This window comes from Limanda limanda, chromosome 21, assembly GCF_963576545.1.
Source record: "Limanda limanda chromosome 21, fLimLim1.1, whole genome shotgun sequence".
In the NCBI taxonomy this organism is placed as follows: Eukaryota; Metazoa; Chordata; class Actinopteri; order Pleuronectiformes; family Pleuronectidae; genus Limanda; species Limanda limanda.
Genome location: NC_083656.1, coordinates 11,176,929 through 11,201,216, shown reverse-complemented (window position 1 = coordinate 11,201,216; position 24,288 = coordinate 11,176,929). Strand labels below are relative to the sequence as shown.

The 24,288-nt window shown below is 45.1% G+C and overlaps 1 protein-coding gene across 5 annotated transcripts in view; it reads right to left on the bottom strand.

The window, feature by feature from the left end:
- kcnc3b (potassium voltage-gated channel, Shaw-related subfamily, member 3b) overlaps positions 1-24,034 on the bottom strand; it is a 29,128-nt gene extending 5,094 nt beyond the window's left edge. Inside the window, exons 1-4 of one of the 5 annotated variants that reach the window (XM_061095160.1) lie at positions 23,414-24,034; positions 4,301-5,282; positions 3,278-3,472; positions 1,300-1,320 (exon numbers count right to left, since the gene is read on the bottom strand). In XM_061095160.1, coding sequence (XP_060951143.1) covers positions 1,300-1,320; positions 3,278-3,472; positions 4,301-5,282; positions 23,414-24,034 — 1,819 coding nt within the window. Of the gene's footprint in view, positions 1-1,299; positions 1,321-2,069; positions 2,186-3,273; positions 3,473-4,300; positions 5,283-23,413 lie in introns of those variants that run through there. The other 4 variants (XM_061095163.1, XM_061095164.1, XM_061095162.1 and 1 more) reach the window with 4 other exon arrangements.
- Positions 24,035-24,288: the final 254 nt, after the last annotated feature.

Below are 24,288 nucleotides of genomic sequence, written 5' to 3'. Positions count from 1 at the left end.
AGACAGTAAGTCCTTTTTTTCCCCTCTTGTTCCTGATGTTTAGTTATTTTTTTGAATTATAAAATGAATCATCTAAATTTTATAAACACTTCCACTGGGTGCGAGTTGGGTAACACTGTGCACAGGCCACAGAGCTGTACACTTGTACGAAAGACATTTTATATTTTTTCTGGTATTTACTGTGACCAAAAAGTATAATCTTTTTCCCCAGTGCACGAAGTTTGATATATTAACATTAAACTAAAGAAACAAAGGCATTTCGGATTATATGCGGTTGAAAATGTTCAGTATAAAAAAGCCTGACCCTGATGCATGTTCCTTGTGACTCCTGATTGGCTTTAAAGAGGGATTTTTGCAGCACTTAAATTGCAGTTAAAACATAAGAACCATTGAAACTGAAGCAGTGTCAGGGACCTCTGAGTGAAGGGCTTGGACAGCTCAAGGCTCGCTTACCTTAGACAGCATGTAGCCTCTTTTCAATCAAATCTGCCACAGCGTTAAGTCTGTCTGTCTGTCTGGTCAGTAAGTGTGTGAGTGTTTCAGTCACAGAGTGCAGCTTTTGATTTTTCCATCCAGGTCTCCACAGTGCAAATACAAAAATAAAAAGGTCCTGAACTTTGGACTCCACTAGGCACTGAAAGCACAGTTACAACGGTCGAGGGAATAGTATTTCAGATCCATTACACGCTCACAGCACGATCTTTTGCAAATCAGCATTGCGGCTTTGTTTACAAAGCTGAGGCGGAACACCGAGTCGTAAAAGTTTGAAATCGTTTGCTTGTCTCCAGCGTGGCATGTCTCAGGAGGTACTATTCCTTGACCTCGACGGCTCCCGTTACCCCAGTGACCTTGAAAACATGATTGTCATACAACACTGCAATCAGTGCCTCCGCAGTGTGAAGCCAGCGAGGCCGGCCAATTGATTTGGCATAAGATAAGGCGTATGTACATCCAAGCACATCTTTGAGCCTGAGATGAATTCCAGCATTGAAGGTGCCGCTCAGTTATAACCTGAGGTTTGTCGGTTTCACCTGTGCATGAATTAATGAGCATATCATGGGCACAAATGTGGAAAGAGTATTTTTCAAGGCACGAAATGTCTGGATTGCAGTGTGTTCTTTTGTTTGCCATGGTGGAGGTCCACGGGGGAGGGAGCGGCACGAATACACACAGTAGAAGGGAAAGAAAAGAACAAAATTAAGCCACGCACAAGACCACACAAACACGACACTCAGACGGACGGCATTGAGAGGACAGAGACACAGTGTATAACACGTAAGAATGAAAAAGCCCACATACACACGCGTGATATGACACAACCTGAAGAGAGAGACAACAACACAGAGGCACATCAGACAACAACGTGACCCACTGTTCCCGTTCAATCTTCTTCTGTGCACGTTTTGATTAGCTCTTTTTATTAGTTATTGACACGACAACTTTTTCACCTGAGCTGCTGCGTGTATTTGCATGTGTGCACGCCGTCACGTTTTGAGCTCTCACACAGACACAAACACACAAGTTTGCACATATTAGTGCACACTATTCCTTACGGGTGTATCTCACTGGATAATCCCAATTACTCTCTTTTTTCTTTAACATCTTGTACATTGCTCATAGAGATTGTCGTTGAGTTCACAAGATGATAAATGTGCAAGCAGGTAGGATACTGTGCTGAAATACCTCACAAATAAGATGAGGAATCCTAAAATGCCTTTTTACACCCCAAACCTTAGCGCCTAACCTTAGCTTAACTCAATCTTTTAATGTGATCTTTAAAAAAAAAAAACTGACAGCACACATTCAGGCACAGTGAGGAGTGTGAAACAGGCGACACCTCAAACTCCATTGAACATGTAGACACAACACTGTGGAAATGGCGGTGTGTATCTCTCCTTTGAACTCAAGCAGAGTGTGTGTGTGCAGCTGTGGCTCTGTTTGAGTGGGTGGCTGTGCTGGTGTAGTGTCACTAGTGCAAAACATGCTACATCATGGAGAGCCAGATCAGAATTTCTGGGTTAGGGTTAGGGTTAGTGTAATTCTTAACTTCTGTCAGTGTTACCTCTGGGCTATGGTTTGATCCAGGAGGAGGTGGAGTTTGCATTGAGGTCCTGCTGTAGCAGAGACCCCTCCATCTTATACCAATCCTCAGTCAGAGGGGAGTCTGGGCTGGGTGCCGGGGCTGCTGCCTCTAGTTTGTTGCCAGCAGGGGGGGGCGTTCAAAGTTTGGAGGGAGTGTGAGGGAGTGTTTTGGTGCAGGTTGGCGGCAGTGGTGGTGGTTGGATTGCAATAGAAAATGAATCAAGGTGTCAGGTAAAGAAGGTAATGCACATGGGGTTTTAAACAAGGTGGGGGAGAAGTGTGTGTGTGGGGGGGGGGTGTTATGATGGAGCACATAAGGAAAATAACGAGGGGATATAAGGGCATGGGTGTAAAGGAGGGGCATAAAGGAGGGAGGTGTAAAGAAAGGGAGTAAGGGAGTCAGGAGGGGAGATGTGGGGTAGGTTAGGTTGGGAGGGCGGGGGTAGGGGTCATCATAGAGGGTCAGGGTGGGATGGGGTGGGGGGGCAGCATGGCAAAATCAAAAGGGCGGTGTGAGGCAGGAGAGAGAGAGAGAGAGAGAGAGAGAGAGAGAGAGAGAGAGAGAGAGAGAGAGAGAGAGAGAGAAGGAGAAATGACGAGAAGTAAATTAATGCATGGTCAACTGTCTGAGTCCGGAAGACAGAGAAAGACAGAGATCGTTAATGAGCATGAACGAACGTGACACCGTGGGACACAGGACGAATTTCACGGACATCATGGAAAAATATGGAAGACACGATCGAGGGAGCGAGAAAGAGAAAAGAAACTTAAAAAAGAAGAGAAGTAGAGTAGGGGGACAGAAAATCTCGTCCGACAGAGGAAATAAAATATGATACCAAGCGGCGATGGATACACAGACAACAACAGAGGTGAAGAGGTGGAAACGAATAGAAGAGCTGAGTGTATTTGCATGAGTTGTGTGATTCTAAATATGTGTGTGTGTTTTGCTGCTAGCTGTGACTGGAGCCTCCTATCTGTGGTTTCCACAGTCACTTTCATGTGTGCTCTCTCTCATCCGACCCATCTTTCCTAAATGTTCGAGTCTAATCTCCTGTACATGCAGTAACCCGTGTGTCCCTATCCACATATAGATCAGACATATGTTTACAGTATGTTGTCCCTGGCATCTTGCTGTGTGCGTCTGTTAGCATAAGATGGGCGTGTTTGTGTTTCTGTCTCCTGGTGTGAAACGTACCTTTCCGCACATTCCCATCTGTGGCGCGGAATTCCCTGGTGTTGAGCAGGAAGCAGGCGTGGTCCTGCTGGTAGCGTTCCCGGGTCGGCCCATGCCCTATAGGGCTCCTCTCGTCCGGGCTCAGTACCTGGTCGATGGTCGGGCAGTCCTCGTTTGCCAGAGCGGCTGAGGCTGCATCGCCGTTCTGCTTGGAATCTGAAGGGAAGGTAATGGAGGAGGGTATAGAAAAGACTGCAGTAGCGGATCACCATCGAAAGAGAATATGTTGAATATAGTGTGTCAAAAAGCAAGTATGTCTTGTCTTGTGTTGGAGCTTGAAGTGATGGATTTCCTGCTAAAGAAAATCTCCTGACACAACCTCCAAGAAACCTTTCAGACTGGAAGACAGCCAAGCAGACAGGATGTAGTAAAAGCACTGATAAACCCAGCATTCTCTGGCTCGCTGATGACTAAGGCAGTAAAGTGATGCATTAAAGGTGCATTATTGTTGCAGGTGACAGAAAGCTGACGCTGCAGTGTGCAAAGAGCAAACCTCTCATTCACAAACCCCTGAAGTCAGCCCATATTGAGATGCATTAAACTGTTTTAATAGATAATTGAGTTCATTTTTCTTCTGTAGTGTTTGTTCTCCAGTGACAGATGGACACCTTAAGGCGACTGGGGTCCTGCCAGTTGATCATAAATTACACATGAGTTCTGATGGGCCAGTGATTTCTCCAGAGTGGATCCGGAATCAACTATGCATCACTTCTTGATAGCACTCACACTTTTTTGTCAACACTTTCCCAAACTAGTCCTTCACATTCCTAAAAGTTCCATCACTGAACCGTCCATGTTTCCCTCAAGCCTGCGGGTCCGTTTAACCCAATTTACTTAGTTGAAATGTGACTTACAAAATACTTCTTGAGCTTTAACAGTCGCACAGAAAAATAAATTAAGTTCATAAAGGAATTTGACACTTGAATACAAACATGAGTATCTGGTACATTAATTTGTTCTCAAAATGAAAGGAAAAACTCTCACCTCTGTTCATCTCTATAATTTCTTCCTGGGCGAGAGGACAGTCACCCCCTAGGCCTCCAGAACCTATCACTCCACCGAGGACATTTCCCAAGATCCTTTGCGGTGACGCAGTAGCCATTGCCAGGGCATCTGGCTTGCAGTAGTTGGGGGACCCTGGTTGTGGTGCTCGTGGGATATGTTTGTTCTTCTTTTTGGGCAGCTTTTGTTTGGCCATGGCCAGAGAGTAGTACATGCCAAAGTTGTTGACAATGACAGGTACAGGCATGGCAATGGTCAGCACACCAGCCAAGGCACAGAGCGCACCCACCAGCATCCCTGACCACGTCTCCGGATACATATCTCCGTAGCCCAGAGTGGTCATGGTCACAACGGCCCACCAAAATCCAATGGGGATGTTCTTGAAGGCGGTGTGGGCGCTGGCTGTCGGGTCATCTGGGTCTGCGCCAATTCGCTCAGCATAGTAGATCATAGTGGCGAAGATGAGGACACCCAGGGCTAAGAAGATGATGAGCAGGAGGAATTCATTGGTGCTGGCACGAAGAGTGTGGCCGAGGACACGGAGACCCACAAAGTGGCGAGTGAGCTTGAAGATTCGGAGGATACGGACGAATCGGACGACACGGAGGAACCCCAGGACATCCTTGGCAGCTTTGGAGGACAGGCCACTCAGGCCCACCTCCAGGTAGAAGGGCAGGATGGCGACAAAGTCGATGATGTTGAGGCTGCTTTTGAAGAACTCCAACTTATCTGGACAGAAGGTGACTCGCAGCAGGACCTCAATGGTGAACCAGATGACACACACACCCTCCACGTATGTCAACCAGCTGTCAGTCACCACCTCGTATACAATCTCCTCACTGGTCGTGTTGCCCACGGTGACGTTCTCTGTCTTTTTGAGGATGGTGTTGAAGGCCTCGTGCGTCTCCATGCAGAATGTGGAGATGGAGATGAGGATGAAGAATAGGGAGCCAAATGCCACATACTAGAAGAAGGGAAGAAACAAGCGAACAGAAAAACAGAAAAAACTAAGTGAGAAAGGGAAGGAAAGTCAGATGCAAATCAAGAGAATTCAGCAAGGAAACAAACGCAAAGAAGCATAAAGGAAAACTAAAGCTTTAGTGTCGTCTGAAACCTCATCCAGCTGCAGAGGAAACCACTGAGTTATGCGTGACCCTTGTTCTGTCAGCTACACGTACATCAGTGATACTTAAGCCAAATACACTTGATCAAAGTGAACCATGTGCTACTGTAGACAAAACTACTTCTCACTGCAATGGTATCTTAGCTGACCCATTCAGAAACAGACCAAGGAGATTTTCAAACAAGGCAAGCAAAGACCTGTTTGGTCAGAATCCTGTAGGTATAAGTTGACCTTCCGTGAAACGGACAATGTCACAGTTTGACCCAAACCAAATTCTATTCGACAGCGTTAAATGATTGTGATGAGCGATGAAGTTGTAAAAATAGATGAGCTGTCAGTATTGTGTCATATCATGAGGAGCCATGAGGAAAACAATGCCTCACTGTGGTTATAAGTTAATCAAATGATTAAATTATACAATCAGTACATTCTAATATGCATGTGTAGCCTATATTATATTTTAAACAAATGTTTTCTTGCACAATCATGATTTTATGGATTTGTTGTTGTTGTTGTGCTATCTGATCCCTGTTGTTTTGGTTGGGCAAAAGTTGTCAAGCATTTTCAAAAGCTTACATTTTTTTCTAGGTGAGGATTATAACATTAAACTACAGTTCTATAGGGTTTAACTGCCACAACTACAAAATGTTTATATGCGCCATAGTTTTTGCAAGATGTAAGAGTGAGGAAAGTACAAAGCTGTAACTGTGACCAAATAAGGAAATAAATACTAGCCAAGAACTGTTGTAGTACTGTTTCTTCATGTCTTACAGTTGCACGTCTGCTTACTCACCTTCAAATCTTTGACAGGAAGCCAAAAAATAAGCGATGTTACAACCGCGTCCCACCACTGAGATCTCTGTTGTTTATTTTACCGGTTTTCTTATTTCCTCATCCCTCGCAGGCAATTTTCTCCAGCCATCTGTGTGCTCTACGGGCCCAGTGTCTATATGCTGTTGAAACGTAATATTCCAGTGTAGCTCATTCAATTGTCACCGAACCCGTTGAGGTAGCGTGATTACAGCGTTGTGGGCATGGCTAGTGCACAATCCTGCCCTGTTGTGGTCCAGTCCTATCAGGCCCTGCAGCGTATTTATAGATCCAGTATACTTTGTGCTTTATCAAATAAATAATGAAACACACACGTGGCCTGAAGAGCAAAAGAGAAAGGTAATTCATACTTGAGTGGAGTCCATATATATAAGAAGCCTAAGTGCCCTCAGTCTTTTGTGCGCGTCACCTCGTATTTTCGACACTATGCACTTATGTAATATCGAGAGCAACATACTTATACGAGGAAGGCTAATAACGAAGAAAAACAGAGGGAACGAGATTCAGTTTATTTGATTTTTTCTTTAACAAAAAAATGTCTCGCTTCTCTCGCCCAGATCTTCTTTGGATTGAAAATTGGATGAGAGCCGACACATATTTGCCTTCATGACAGAAACAGACTGAGCGGAGGACTTACGACTCTGACCCGCTGTATTTGTCGAGGAGATTAGCCGACAAGCGTTTAGCCAAAGAAGTGACCTTCCGTGAAAGTCAGCCGTGATGCATAATTCAGTGTCCAGTCTGTACTTTGAAATGGCTGTACTGGTATCAAAATTTGCTTCACTGGTTTTATATGTAGGTTATGCAGTGTTGCTTTATAGACTTGAGAGTTTCGGGGGAACAGTAGTAAAGTTAATGTTGCATAATTTCAACTAAATCAAGGTAGTGTAACGACATAGTTTGTAATAGTGTATCTCTTGGTATCCAGAGCAGTTTGTAATGTATACATCAAGTTTGTTTGTCTTTGTTTTGTATTTATCCTTCCCTGACTCTGTCTAGCCTTACCCCCCCCCTCTCTTCTTCTTCTCTACTCCCTCCATCTCCACCTTCCCTCTCCATCTCTTCTCCCTACCTCTTTTCTCCTCTTCTATGTTTCTCACGAGTCGGTGTCTGACCTACTTTCTCAGATTGCTGCAGTGCTCTCCCCCTCTGTATCCCAAAAAAACACACACACACACTCTCTTACACCCTAACACACAAATGCTGAGGTTCTCAATCACCCTCCTACCTCTACCCCCACACCAGCACCCCCTGTCCCAAGGAAGCAAGATAGCACCAGCGGCACCTGCCCAGGATGCTCCCTCATTGGCTGAACACCTGGATCCCTTCACATGTACAAATCAGGTTGATGAGGAGAGTTTTGTCCTGAGGTGTTTTGCTCTTATTTTAATGCTGCCGTTTATTTCTTGCGATGACATGAATGATGTTAGTAATATAATAACAGACCGGGAGCCCTGGTGCTCACAGGGAGTAAAGAGGCTGGAATGTTGAGGGGAGTTAGAAGTGTGGGATCTGTCCCAGTTCGTTTTTCCCGCCGCAGTCCTTTCAGAGGTGAATACACTCAGGTTATTACACTCAAACTAGCAATACATAAGAGAGCGCAAACAGAAAATAGTCACAAAGCATCAGTAACGTCAGATCTGGTATGTAGGCTACGCAGGTGGACACACAGGAGGGGGCAAAGAAGTGGGAGGGAGACCAGACGAAGTGGATCCATGCGTGGAGAAGCACAAAGAAAAAAGTTGAGGCAGTTCAGAGGAAAGGACAGAGCGTGATGGGAGCGAGAGACGCTGAGGAGCGGATGCCAAACCAGCGAGCGTGAGTCACTGACGTAGCCGACACCGAAGCATCGGGTAGCTCGTCTCTGCGATGATCTGGACGTGATGTGACTGTGTCATGAAAAGAGAAGTTCTAAAAAGAAGTGATAGTGAGAGGAAGCGTGAGGGGGTAAAGACAGAGGAGGAGGGATATCAGGAGCCGGAAGGCTGATAGTAAATGACAGGTCTCAGCCATAAAAGCAAATCTGTCAAGCAGAGGGACGGAGGACGTGTTCTGTGTATTTTTACTACACGGAAGTTCATAAAATATCTAGAAGTGGTGGAATGTTTTTCTCCACAGTACAATGAAATGAACGGATCGGACTAACATATGCATTAGAAAACATGTATTATAATGTTAAGCAAATGATGCTTAAAGCTACAAGGATGTTATAGGTAATGTAACGGACAAGTTAACAGCACAGTGGAGGTCCTCGTCTTAGGATGTCCAACATGATCAGATCTTAACAAAAAAAACATTGTACAGGCCGGGGTGTCACTTTGAGTTCATCTTATATTAAATAAAAATTACGTTCATTTTAAATGTCGCAGAAAACTCTTCATAAGGCTCATCGTACCTATGCGGTCATGTCCGGAGCTCCAAATCACAGGGTAAAGAGAAAACACAAAACAGCTGTTGGTTTAAGCAGCTCAAAATGAATTCATATATAATATTGTACAGTATCTAATCTGAGGATCATGTAATCTATATGAGCAAAATCTATATAAAATAAACACTATTCAATTTCCATTTCACAACGAGCTATGATTGCTATTTTTTTTTTACATTTCTGGATTAATATGTACCCACTGCAAAACAATATTTTCAAAGCGCCTAGTCTTCCTTGTCTTAGCGGTGGCAATATAAATACAGCGAGGGCCCCAGAGACCTGCGATGCAACCAGGAAACCCTCTCCTGATTTGCAGATTCGCTCTCTTCCTCTAAATTAAACTGTGGCGTCGAGTGATTTTACTGGTGGGACATCGAGCACACACACAGGAAATAACACCTCAGTCTCAAAAACCTGGGATTCCAGGCTCCTAAACATCAGCAAATGGATAAAGGGAAAAAGACATTCAGGACAAATAAACACTGGGTTGCACTCAACGATGCTACATGCGACGCACCAACAGGATGTGCTGCAATTAATTTGACCGTGCCGCAATTAAAAGCCACAACATAGTATCGGTGCTGGTAAAACCAAATGTTCATGGTTTGGGTAATTAAATCCGACAGTATTTCCTGATGGCAGAGCACAGTGGATTACACTGTAGATCTGAACATCAAATCAATATTGATCAATCCATCACAGCAGCCCGTCCTATTTAAATATGCAGCAGCATGTCGAGCAGAGCTCTGTGTGAGGAAACAGGGAGAGGCGCTCCCACTGCTTTAACAGGGATAAAAATGTTCTTAAAGCTATTCATCACCTGCCTGTGTATGTTGTATGTGCCCGTGTACATGTGTGTCGTTGGCGCGAGTGCCTGGCACGACCGTGTATGTGTGTGTGTGTGTGTGTCGGTTTGTGTGTGTGGACATGACTCACATTGCAAGGGAGACAAACAGCCTATGGGCACAGGAGGTGTGCGCTCACACTTGCTGATCGCAGATAGTAAGTGGTAGCTGCACGAGCACTGCATTGAGCGGATGGAGAGGCACGAGCAGAGAGACAGAGGGAAATAAAGAGGTGGAGGAAGATGATAAAAGGAGAAGTAGCAATCTGTCACTTCACACTTATTTATCTCCTCCGGCACTTTGTCTCTGCACCCCCACCGCCAAATCCCTCCCCTCACTGCAACATGAAGGTGTGTGCGAGTGTGTTTTGGTCGGCACAGCCATGTTAATGCTCGGAATGTACGATTCAGAGGCACACTGAAATAATGGTGGGAAGCGTAATGGGTTCAATTCCCTACAGTAGAGCCTCCGTGTGTGAGACACCTGCAGCCCAATGACCTTCAAGGCCCAATAGAGTCCCCCTCGTTCTCCAGACTCTGGAATTAGATTCGGAAAGATCATCAACATAAATTTAAAAGAGCCGGAGTCAGAGACGGGGGGGGTAGAGAGAGACTTAAATGACAACGGGCCTTTGAGAGAGAGAAAGAGAGAGAGAGAGAGAGAGAGAGAGAGAGAGAGAGAGAGAGAGAGAGAGAGAGAGAGAGAGAGAGAGAGAGAGAGAGAGAGAGAGAGAGAGAGAGAAAGAAAGAGAGGGGAACTTGATTGAAAGCGTTGATTGTGTTTCGATGGATGAATGCAGAGCGGAGAGTGAAGGAATGGAGGAAGAGGAGGTGAAAAGATGAGCGGAGGAGAGAAGACAATGGCGTGAATCTCACCAATCAAGGGGAGACAGCAGGGCAGCGGAGTTTGAGTGCAATAAAGAGACGGAGAGGTAGAAAAGGAGAGGGGGGGGGGGGTGAGGGGCACGAACGTAAGCGATATAACCAAGGAGACATTGTCGGCGCTGATATTAGCTCTACGGGCGTTTTGCATGCACGGCGGTGCGCCGCGCTCTTCCTTAACGGGACCCTAGTGGCGCTGTGTTTACTGCGGCACCATCCAGAAGAGCTTTATCATTACAGTATTACCACAGCCCTGCCTGGCTCCCTGTCACCATGACAACCACTGCGTTAGCCTCTGCTTTCAGGCACCAAGGACAGGACTAAGCCAAATACTCCTACAGCTGGAGGAAAAGGGGGCTAAATGTGCAGGAGCGAGAGTCAAATTGTGAGCATTCGGTGCGGCTGCCGATTGTTCAGGGAAAGATGAACATTTGTCAGCTCGACGGAAAGAGTGACCTTGACAGAGATGGGAGGACAAATTAAAGGTTTCACGTCTTATTGACAATCCCTTTGTCCCATGTACACTGATGACGACGTCTCACCAGCATTACTATGACGAACAGCGCCCGGTTAGAGGGGGAGTCTTACCCAGAGGGCGAAGCTAATAGGTGACCACTGCTGCAGGGTCAGCAATGATAAGAAGACATTGACGGACAATCTGAAATCTGCCCATGAATGAGGCAGGAAAAAAAATGAACATTTCAAACGATGGGAAATACAGGAGATTCCCCCGAAGGGCAACAGGCGCGACGGGTTAGACTGGGATCGGGCGATAAATCTATTATCTTAGGGTGAATGGCTACGCCCATCACTCAGAGACTTCCGAAGTAGCCACTTAGCGAGCGGTACAAGTATAACCTTGGGTGGGCTACAGGAAAAGCCCTTCACTTGTACCATCATCATCATCATCATCTTCATCACCGTTATATTCCGAGAAACACTGCAGAGCCATGTCGAACTTGAAGGTTTGGCTTCTTTAGTCAAACATCTAAAATGTCAAGAGAGAGCGTTTCCTTTGGGGACGTGTTCTGCAAAATGGACAAGCAATAAGGCAGAGTGGAAAGACTGAGAGGGAAGGAGAGAGAGAGAGTGAGAGAAAGTGAATAGTACAGAAAAGACGTCTTTCGTATTTGTCTTCACTTCTGTGGCTTTTAACCGCTCCCTCAAACATTCCTCAGGTCTAGCGTTGGCATGGTCCAAGAAATGTGTCTAAGAGTATAAATCCCCGGTGGAGTATTTAGTAAGTCCACTAAATACAATTAATATGACATAAAGAACAATTATCTGTGTGTAAGCAAGTAAATTTGACTTCCAATAATCAGATTAATCCTTGTGTCACATTGGGGGTTCTGGACGGATATCTTGGGTGTAAAATCAAGATCGTTGTCTGTACCTTCGTTTTCTTATCTATACTGTTGCTATGAAATATTGGAATACATCCAACATTTTAGGACATATGTTTTCTTGCTTAAAAATGTAATGAGAACGATGACACCGCTGTTGTGACTGCAAAGTAAATACAAAACCACTGACAGAAGTATTAAAATGTAAATACGACTACGAATCAATAAATGTTGGGCCATTTCTTAGCGGACCAACATTGAACAGGTTGACAAATAATTGTGTTAACTGACAGTTGCTCAAATAAGAATTTACAGTCTTGTCACCCACATAGTCAACCTGTTTGTGCATTAACAAGACAAAGGCTCTATCATAGAAGATGCGCACTGATCCAGAGGGACTTAAGTCCTCATCAAGATCCATGACAGCTGATATGAACATGAAGAGAGGTAGAAAATATCTAATACTTCTGACCCCTTCATCCCCTCTAGCTCTCTGGGTAGGTGGAGGACGCTGGTGTCCGAGCCAGGACGGGCAGTGACAGCAGAAGACGCTGAGCCCAGACTGATGGAAGCAGATGTGGAGATGGGCAGAGAGGAGGAGGAGCATAACGGGACGCCCGCATGTGTAGAATGACTGCATATGTGCGAAACCACGTGGCCACATGGTGTGCGAGTCTCATACGTATGCATGAGGCTTATCAAACACCTGAATGCAGGGGGAGATGGAGGAGGAGGAGGAGGAGGAGGAGCGGTGACGGAGGTTGGAGCCAGGTTTGCACGAAACTTAGAGATATAATTAGCGTCTGCTCTGGGTAATCCTTGCATATACTTAATTTTTTTTCCGAGTGCTGGAGACACTGACTCGCTGAGGTCAGCGCTCTTGGAAGGGATCCTGGTTAAAAAAAAAAAATTCAATAACAACACAGACTTGTGCTGCAGAGATTTCCATCCATGACTCAACTCCTTGACATGATGCAGAGGAATCGGGAAGCTCTCTCCCACACACACACACACACACACACCCATACAGACACATACACACACACACCCATACAGACACATACACACACACCCATACAGACACACACCCATACAGACACACACACACTGCTGCTCTCCAGGCGGCACGTCACTGTGTCGTATCGGCTCTGCAGCGTTCAGGTCCGTTTCATTCCCACTGCAATCCTGACAAACATTTCTGAAGACAAACAATCGCCGTGTGGAGGTGAGTGAACTGCACACGTGTCTGTCCTCTCTCGTCTGCTTTGTATTCGCCACAGATTACTGCAGCACACTATTTGTCCTTGTGACGCAGCCCCCCCCACCCTACCCCACCCCACCTCCAGTCTCTTTCTCAGCCGATCTCCCCTTTATCCACCCGTCCTCTCCTGTCCTGCTTGTATCGTCCAAGGCAAATAAAGCAAGTCCTGGTACTTTGAGCTGTGATGACCGATCGACTTCATGCCTTCTCCTCCTCCTCCCCTTTTTACGACCCCCCCCCCTCCCCATCTGTCCTCCCTCGCTCCCTTCCTTGTCCCCCTGTGCTCCAATAACTGTCTATAATCAGTCATCATAAAAGGGGGAATGAAACATCATGGGACACGCACAAAGGACTTTTTCGGTAAACTACAGCGCAACACGTATCAATCTGTCAATCCCTCAATGTCAAGTCAAATTCTGAGACGATGTCTTGATCTCGACAAACGTCCTGAGGGCATTTCTAACAAATAATTTCCAGTCCACATCCGGAATCGGACTGCTCTCGATCACGTTTCCTTTTAGAGCGATTCGATGGTACACACACACACTCTGCTCGCCGCTCCCCAGCCACTTGGACGGGAGGGACAATCACGAGGAAGCAGATGGTCACACAGGGATTGTCCCTCCAAAATCATTTTCCAAGGGAATGAGCATGGATCCACTTTGACTGTTTAAGTGCCACCGGGTAACGACGCACGGCCAACCATGAAGAGACGCTCGCAGGACGAACCACCTGCACATTAGACAGGACTTATATGTTGCTGTTTTTGTTCACCGCACCACAAATCAGCCACATATTTAATAATCAATTCCTATTTTAACTCATGGTCTCTAAGCAAGTCTAAATCGCGTCAGGTTCTCAAATGTGAATATGAGCTGACTGATTTCTCTACTATGATGTTGAGTTGAATATCTTTGGATTTTGACCTGTTGTTTTTGACAAATATAAACATTGGTTCTGTGAAATTCTGATGAACAGTTCTTATAATTTCATGATGAATAATCTCGAAAAAAGGGATAAATTCATAAAACGATAAATTGACATAGGGGCAAAAAATAAATATTTTTTAAGGTCAATTCATTTTGAGTGTAGTTTTGTATATTTTTTCACCATTTTTCACTATTTCAGCCATTTACACCAAATTATTTATTGCCTTATATTGTAAATAATCAGCATATTTATAATATACATAAAATACAAAAGGCTCAGCCAATATTATTCTAAAACCTTTTTTTATTGCATCACTTCAAAATTGTAACTTAATTAACAGAAAATATGTAAAGAATTATGAGAATAAATCTAAAATATTAGGACATTTTCCTGTTTTAAATGGTGTTAAATGGAATATTGGTGGATGTTTTGAATGGCAGTCATATGTATAATTGCTTTCTTATATCATATCTACAAAACAATAAACTGATTCATCAAAACAGGATTCACAGAAAACTAAATAATGACAATATTTCTTGGAAATCGCTCCTAATTAAAAAGCATAAGTGCAATGTAGGCTGCCTGCTAATTAACATTCAGGTTGTTGATCTACGTCTCTGTATGTGGGACATTCCCACGTGTGAGAGTGATCTGCGGGGTTACATGTGGAGGCGTGTCGAACGAGGTGATTTATCTTCGTGCCGTAAGTGTGAACGCTCGGCTGGATGGTTTATGGGCAGCTACACTTACAGAGTATGGGCCAATGTGTAAAGGTGAGTGTACGGGGAGAGATTTATGTCCAGCCGAGTGTTCGAGGGGGTCAGATGTATAGACGCGTGTCGCAGCGGCCGGCGGGTAAATGGGTTTGTGTACCACGTCGAGTCTCCCTTTGGTTACAGTGTGTGCCTGGAGATTGCTCATGAATAATTGACCGCCTTGATGCAGTGAAAGGATTTTTGATTCAGCGCACAATTAAAACATTTTTTTCTCCATCAGTATGTGCCCAGCTGTTTGTTTACATATACATGTGCCCGTGCGTGTGGCGGTTTGTGTGATTATAGTACACAACACACTGTTCCCTCATGTGTTTTGACAAGATTTTCCCCATTTAGAGAATTCAGACTCCCACCACTGTAATCGGCTCTGGCACCATGTGAGCTCTCCACCATGCCAGTTTCCTGATTCCTGATTCCTATTCCGGACCATAAGAGCAAAAATGTCCGGGGTTTACCACAAGGTCCGACTAATTGACCGTCTGTACAGTAGCGAGGAGCGCTGACTCAGCACTTAACCAGCCCAGCTAAATGGACCTCAGAGGAGGAAATGGAGGAAGATGGCTGAGAAGGACATAAAGAGGAGAAGAAGAAAGGTAGCTGGGGGAGTTATTGCAGCATTATCAGACTAAATGTTAAAGACTTCTATTCAAAAGGTGGCGCCACACTTAACAATAGTTCAACATTTTGGGAAATACACTTGTTTTGTTGTTGAACGACTGTAAATAGACGAAAACTCACCACACCAGCACCTTTAAAGCTCAATAATCAACATGTAATATATTACTCCTTTGACACAAACAAAAAAGTCTTGTATACTGGTCTATTTTATAGATCCGTATTTTTTACAATAAGATAACAAACTAAACGATATAAAATGACAATTACTGAGGTTTCTAGGTGAGGATAACTTATTTTTATCTCTTTGAACGGACTGGACAAACTGTTTCCCTCCATTTACCAGTTTTGATGTAAGTTAAGAATGAATGTCTTCTAAGTTTGGCAAGAAAGTAAACAATTATATTTACCAAAGTTGTAATACTGATGATAACAAATGGGGGTTTAATCTGGACACAGGATAAACCTATGAAGTTCAACTTTCACAGACAACAAATTAAAACCTGGAAAACGTGACGGTTCCCCAAGAAGTGTCGTAATTGCCACCTGGTGGTTGGCTGCAGTATAGTTCATAAATCCTGCCTCCTCCATGTTAGTGGTCAAAATGGGAATGTCCCTCAAACCTATCAGGCCCCAAATACAGAAAAACAAAAGTCTGATTTAGGACGGGGGGCAAAGGGGCCACTTGTACATTTCTGAGCTACAAATGGTGCTTTGAGAGAAGATTGACGACAAAGGCATCTGTGTCCTTCTGATCAGAAACTGGTAACAACAAAAACAGAGCTGAACCAGCTGGCTACAGTGTAGTTCATCCATCCTGCCTCATCTATGTTAGTGGATGGGATATGAGCCAATTTAAAGTAACGGTTTTAAAATGATATTTTCTGTCATATACTTTACTTCTTACTTCTCACTGTAATATTGGTTTAAATCAGTTATTTGAGTTATAAAAACAGGGTAAAGTCATGATTGACAGCTGAGCCGCGATTGGTCGAGCATGTAAATTGGCAGGAATTCGCTACATCGAAGAATCTGGCTCCAATTGCACAAGATGACAGCACTCGTATCCCTATTATTTAAGCGTTGGAGAGGCGTCGTCCATCTTCTACATAAAGTCTCTGGATCCACAACAGCAGGCCAGAATAATCCAGAAGACAAATTTACGTCTATATTAAAACCACAAAGTAGTTCAAATCAAACCCTGCTTTCTGTTTTCATCCCCTTCAAAAGGGCGTCTTGCTTATACAACATTAAGATCTTCCCTCTGTCCTTGTTACGAGACATCAAGCATCTATCCATTAAAGTATCACCAACAGACAGCGCTCAGGTTACAAGGCGGCAAGCGGACGGACTGTGACTTCTGAGGATGTAAACACAACGTGAGAAGGCCTGAGGTACATAACGCCGTCAGGGAAAAATTTAAACAGTACACAATACGTTTACCAATTGCGGGCACAGGAAAGACGGGGGGACTAATTATCACGCCCCTGCCAGCAGCTACTGCCAGAGGAACACTGTTTACCTCTTTAAACTTAGTGAGCACCTACGAATATCTCCCTCGAATCCTTCTGTTAAGACGGGTTTGGTGCTTTAGCTATTTCCAGTTTCTATAAATGTTGCTTATGTGCTGAACTGTCATAACAAGTGACAGCCTCATCCTCTCACCAGAAATGGAGGAAAAGATTCAGCCACCAGAGAATGGAATTATGGCCTCCTTTCCCTCTTTTTGCTATTTTCAGATGCAGCCCATCGGGGAGAGGAACAAGAAAGTAAGTGGGGAACAGGCCTTTAAGCGGGGGGGGGGGTCACGCTTGGAATGAAACATTGCAACATGCGCACATAGGTGCCTTTTTTGTGAAAAGGCTCAAATCAATATCATTTGGGATAATTGAGGTCACAAGTCTCTGGCAGGGTTATCTTGTAGGTCGTGGGCTGAAACAATTGGGAACCTTTGACCTAGTCTGTTAAAAATCTAACTGGGAAAAGAATACTTTATTGAATATGAAATGGAACACCTTCCAGACCTGTTAGAAATCAAACACCTTCCCGTATATTTTTTCCAAACTCGCACAGAACTCAACTTCTTGGCCACAAGGTCTTCCTCCTGAAGAATTTGACGCAATGTCCCAGACAAAAATGGGAATGTCACCCAAACTCTGCCCGGGCGATGTCCTTTCCTACCCAACACCATATCTATATTTACGCCCGCACTTATTAATACATCTATCTTCTCATTTCTGTCCGGCCCAGTGATTTTCTACCCAGAGACGACCCGTTCCGAGCCCGTCCGGAGCATTGGCAGGTCACATTTCTGTTAATGACAGCATCGTGCGTTCCAGAGCAACGAACGCTGTGGAAAAGAAGAACGGAAAACAATGAACAACAAGATATGACCTTCAGGGAGATGAATGAATTAAAAACAGGCCCCAAAAATGGAAAACAAAAGTCTGATTTAGGACTGGGGGCATAGGGGCAACTTGTACATTTCTGAGCTACAAATGGTGCTTTGAGAGGAGATTGACAACAAAGATATGACCTTCAGGGAGAGAGAGAGGGGGGGGGGGTTCTGGACAAAGCAATGCTCCCCATTAAATGAATTAAAAACAGGCCCCAAAAATGGAAAACAAAAGTTTAGAACAGGGGGCATAAAGGCAACTTGTATATTTCTGAGCTACAAATGGTGCTTTGAGAGAAGATTGACGACAAAGGCATCTGTGTCCTTCTGATCAGAAACTGGTAACAACAAAAACAGAGCTGAACCAGCTGGCTACAGTGTAGTTCATCCATCCTGCCTCATCTATGTTAGTGGATGGGATATGAGCCAATTTAAAGTAACGGTTTTAAAATGATATTTTCTGTCATATACTTTACTTCTTACTTCTCACTGTAATATTGGTTTAAATCAGATATTTGAGTTATAAAAACAGGGTAAAGTCATGATTGACAGCTGAGTCGCGATTGGTCGAGCATGTAAATTGGCAGGAAATCGCTACATCGAAGAATCTGGCTCAAATTGCACAAGATGGCAGCACTTGTATCCCTATTATTTAAGCGTTGGAGAGGCGTCGTCCATCTTCTATATAAAGTCTCTGGATCCACAACAGCAGGCCAGAATAATCCAGAAGACAAATTTACGTCTATATTAAAACCACAAAGTAGTTCAAATCAAACCCTGCTTTCTGTTTTCATCCCCTTCAAAAGGGCGTCTTGCTTATTCAACATTAAGATCTTCCCTCTGTCCTTGTTATGAGACATCAAGCATCTATCCATTAAAGTATCACCAACAGACAGCGCTCAGGTTACAAGGCGGCAAGCGGACGGACTGTGACTTCTGAGGATGTAAACACAACGTGAGAAGGCCTGAGGTACAAAACGCCGTCAGGGAAAAATTTAAACAGTACACAATACGTTTACCAATTGCGGGCACAGGAAAGACGGGGGGACTAATTATCACGCCCCTGCCAGCAGCTACTGCCAGAGGAACACTGTTTACCTCTTTAAACTTAGTGAGCACCTACGAATATCTCCCTCGAATCCTTCTGTTAAGACGGGTTTGGTGCTTTAGCTATTTCCAGTTTCTATAAATGTTGCTTATGTGCTGAACTGTCATAACAAGTGACAGCCTCATCCTCTCACCAGAAATGGAGGAAAAGATTCAGCCACCAGAGAATGGAATTATGGCCTCCTTTCCCTCTTTTTGCTATTTTCAGATGCAGCCCATCGGGGAGAGGAACAAGAAAGTAAGTGGGGAACAGGCCTTTAAGCGGGGGGGGGGTCACGCTTGGAATGAAACATTGCAACATGCGCACATAGGTGCCTTTTTTGTGAAAAGGCTCAAATCAATATCATTTGGGATAATTGGGGTCACAAGTCTCTGGCAGGGTTATCTTGTAGGTCGTGGGCTGAAACAATTGGGAACCTTTGACCTAGTCTGTTAAAAATCTAACTGGGAAAAGAATACTTTATTGAATATGAAAATGAACACCTTCCAGACCTGTTAGAAATCAAACACCTTCCCGTATATTTTTTCCAAACTCGCACAGAACTCAACTTCTTGGCCACAAGGTCTTCCTCCTGAAGAATTTGACGCAATGTCCCAGACAAAAATGGGAATGTCACCCAAACTCTGCCCCGGGCGATGTCCTTTCCTACCCAACACCATATCTATATTTACGCTCGCACTTATTAATACATCTATCTTCTCATTTCTGTCCGGCCCAGTGATTTTCTACCCAGAGACGACCTGTTCCGAGCCCGTCCGGAGCATTGGCAGGTCACATTTCTGTTAATGACAGCATTGTGCGTTCCAGAGCAACGAACGCTGTGGAAAAGAAGAACGGAAAACAATGAACAACAAGATATGACCTTCAGGGAGATGAATGAATTAAAAACAGGCCCCAAAAAATGGAAAACAAAAGTCTGATTTAGGACGGGGGGCATAGGGGCAACTTGTACATTTCTGAGCTACAAATGGTGCTTTGAGAGGAGATTGACAACAAAGATATGACCTTCAGGGAGAGAGAGAGGGGGGGGGGTTCTGGACAAAGCAATGCTCCCCATTAAATGAATTAAAAACAGGCCCCAAAAATGGAAAACAAAAGTTTAGAACAGGAGGCATAAAGGCAACTTGTATATTTCTGAGCTACAAATGGTGCTTTGAGAGGAGATTGACTACAAAGGCATCTGGTTACTTCTGATTTATACAACATACTATAGAAAATATTTTATTGATGCAAGATTAACTCTATATTATTGTGCTTATATATCTCATTTAAACACTTCGAATACTGCACAGCACTGTAACAAGTATTTTTCAATACTTATTTCAATAATCAAACTTTTTCAGTTTACAGAACAAAAACAAATGCTACTTTTAAGCGGAAACCATCTAGCGATCAAATCTTATTTTCTACATCTTAATTTAACAACATATATTCAATCCGCTGTGCGACAAGCGATTGCATTTAATTAGATTTGCATTGGCTGAAGAAAAAAAAAACAGCGACAAAACAATAAACACAGTTCATTGACTCTGGAGGATCCTTTCCTTATTCGATTAGGATAATTGTCTTTCAGGCAGATTAGAGTTTAAAACAGTAAGTTTCATGATACATGTGTGCGTCAGGATCTATTTGTTAACCAGACGTGGATCAATAAAGAAATCAGATGCAAATTGTATCGTGTAACACCTCATCAAAGCAATAAATACGTCCATAAATTTTCTCTGTGGGTTGGCCATCGTGTCACCATGAATAAGCCCGGAGTCCTTGTCAGGTTTCTCCTTTTTTTAAGAGGTGATGGAGAAACAGAGAGTGGCTTTAAAAAAAAACAGACAAAAGAGAAGATAATCAATAAAATATCAATCAATAGGCAGGCGGGAGGACCCGGGCGGGAAGAGTCGATGGCTCAAGCCGTCACAGATAATCGAAGATACGAAGACAAGTGTCCCCACCCCCATCACAGAACCTCTTCCTCCCTGTGGCTGTCACCTCCTCTCTCCTTCTCTCCTTCTCTCCTCGTCGTCTCCCTCGTTCCTCCCTCCGTGTCCTTCTCAGGCTCACCCCCTTTTTCCCTCCATTTCTCCCCACTATCTTACCCCTTCTCCATTTCCCTCACTCTGCCAATATCCCTCTCGCTCCCAGCTCCCTCCACCTCTTTTCTCTTCCTCCAGTGCTCCCCCTCCTCCTCCTCCTCCTCCTCCTGCTCTCTCCTGTGTCTACTGCAGCAGAAAAGCCAGCACAGACACCAGCATGTGTGCATTTCTACATGTGTGTGCGACCGTGATAGATCCACAAGCGAGCCTCGCACGACCGTATGCGAAGAAAGAGAGAGGGATGGTGAAATTTGAAGGAAAATAAGAACCTGCGTTGCCCATCGAACGCTCTCATCAAAACAATTGATTGCTGATGCGTTACATCACAGCCGTGGAAGCAAAATCCCCTTAAAATCATTAGAGTATCGTTTCTCCTCCTGTCTCCCTCTATTTCCTCTCGTCTCCCTCCTCTGTCTCTCTCTCATCTGTCTCATTGTTTTTCCACATCAGCTCTCGTTTTTTTCTCTCCGTCCTAGCGTCTATTCATCTCTCTCTCTCTCTCTCTCTCTCTCTCTCTCTCTCTCTCTCTCTCTCTCGCTCTTCTCCTCACATATAATTTGCATCTCTCAGGACCGAGAGACCAAAAGGTTCTGCCACATCAGACAGGATACTTTTAGAAAGGAGCGGCGATGGAGGAAACAGAGAGTGATCTGGGTCACGGCGCTGTTTGAGGTATAGCGCCGGCATATTAGACCTATGTAGGGAAATGGGGCTGCGTTCACCCACAAATAGAGGCAGCGTTGTGCAGCCACTGAAATGAATCCCACCCACTACCTGCTCTGTACTCTGCATAACCCCTTTGTGGTGTGTCACAAACGCCACTATCTGCATTCAATGAATCTGGGCTTTTGTATCATTTATGAAATCTATGATACCAGTGTGATGTTTAAGTGTACATTACATAATATACAGCGTTCCAGCGAACAGGCAGCAGGTACAGTATAGCCTGCATCCGAGGTATGGCAGTGCTGCAAAATGCTGCCCCCTCTTGCTCTGAGATGATTCAGAATTCAGCAGCGAATCCACTTCTGTTTACACGCGGAGCACCTTTTCTGCCTCGTGCTCGTCACCCTGCCTCGCTTGAAAATCTCCCTCCCCTGCATCATTTGGGAATCATGCAACGAGCCTCTCGGCTATGAGCTGTTTTGGGGAGGTTGGGATGGTGAGAAATCAAACCTAACCCTAACCCTAACGTAACCCTGATCCCAGAGTCCAGGGAGACAGATCAGGTGGCCTCAAGCAGATCATCTGTCGGGTCAAAGCCAGACACTTCCCTGCTCCATCACATGGAACTGAATCTAGGTGTGTAGACCAAACCATGGTGCCAGAAGAGGTGTGTGTGTGTGTGATAGTGAATAATACACAAACTGGCCACTGCAGGTGTCTGCTGCCTGTCTGGATTTGCATGTGCATCTACAGTGCATGCATGCATCCAGAGCATGCACCTAAGAGCCCTCACACACCCTCCTGACAAAATTGCACTGGCACAAAAAAGCGCAGGCAAGGATGATCAAACTATATCACCGGCTATACAAAACAAGAGAAATCAAAGCAGATGTGATCAAGCAGCTGGATTTGTCTGTAAAAGAACCAAAAGGCCACTGGATCCGTCTTATGTGTCCGGGATCACAAACGCAGTGAGGGGTACTTGTTACTCCAACACCTGTGTGATCAAACGCCATCAACTGTTTGCTTTCAAGAATAAGACTATTAACTATTTACACCAGAACAATAGCAGGCATCCAAATGTATAGGAGAAAGTTATGCGTAATGGTAACAAATCCTGTGCGTAAAAGGGGACTGGGACTGGTGGGAATGGCCCCCTCCCAATAAAAACAATAAACAGCAGAGCACTGGGAAGGGCAAATGTGAGAGAAAAACATTCCACTCCAACACCGAGGAATCGTCGTCGTGTGAGCACCCCCCACCCACCTTCAGTGCGCTGCTCCAATAAATAAGAGTAACGGTGAAATACGGCGCATTGATGTGCATCGTAAACGGACACGTATGACTTAATGGAGGCGTTTGGATGCAGGACGCGCGGCGGATACAGCGTCCGGAGGCAGATCATGTATCAAACCCGCTCAAGTAGTGTAGGAATTACGAGGTCGATAAAAATAAAAAAAAACGGCATTCAATATGTGTAATGTATCCAGGCGAAGACGTGGAGGTGAACGAGCCTGGTTCGTATATATACACCCATGTACCAGCAGATATAGCTGCCATACCATTTTCCATTCTCCCCCATATATGCTACCTGCATTAATTATTCAATATCGGTAGGTTAATATATCCTGCCAGTTAATACGAGCTGCAGCTGACACACGCATACCAACAGTCAGGTCATTAGCAGGGGCGGGTTCCTCTGCAGGTGCGATGGGAACAAGAAGTTTTAAAACTTATCAAGCAGAGGACAACTTGCAGGAGAGAGAGATAGACATATGTGTGGGTGGGTTGGTGGGGACTCACCCGGGCGTATTTGGAGGAATACGGGTCCTCGAAGAGCGCCCATATTTTGGGCTGCCAGGTCTTCCACCAGCCCGCCTTGCGCGCGTCCTCCTGCATGCACAGTCTCTTCAGGTCTCCGTCCGCGCCCCCCAGCGCCGGGTCGTCGTCCGGCGCGTCCGGCTCCGGGTTCTCGAAGCTGTCCAGCGCCTCCTCCGCGTCCCGGTGCTGCCGGTAGTTCATCCAGCAGCACGCCTCCACGTCCGTCTCGTCGATGCCCCAGAAGGCGAGCTCCTCCTCGAACAGCGGCCCGCACACGTCGTTGGGACAGTGCAGCTTGCCGGTGCGGTAGTAGTTGAGGATGAAGGAGAACACGGACGGGTGGCGGTCGAAGAAGAACTCGTCGAGCTTGTGGTCGTAGTCGAAGTTGTTGGACGCGTCCGCCTCGGTGAGCCAGGAGAGACGCGTGCCCGGCAGCGTCTTCAGGGTGCTGCGGTAGGTCTCATGGCGCACGCCGCCGCAGTTGATCACGATCTTCTCGCTTTCCGACGGACAAGTCATGTCTGCGCTGTAACATGCTTTGTTGGACGACTTGTTCCCACCCTTGCGCCCTTTAAAAGAGGATACACACACCGAGCTGAGCATAGAGGACCGGGGGGGGGGAGGAGGGGAGGGGAGGGAGGGAGAAGGATGAGAGAGACCGGAGGGAGGAGTCTGCGAGGAGAGAGAGAGAGAGAGAGAGAGAGAGAGAGAGAGGGGAGAAAAAAAGGGGAGATTTTTTTTTTAAGCAGAGGGTAGAAAGAGAGACGGTGGATCATCAACATTGCAACACACAGAGTGTGGGGGGGGTGGGTGCTTACAGCAGCTGCAAAGGTTTGATCACTCGGTAATCATGGTGA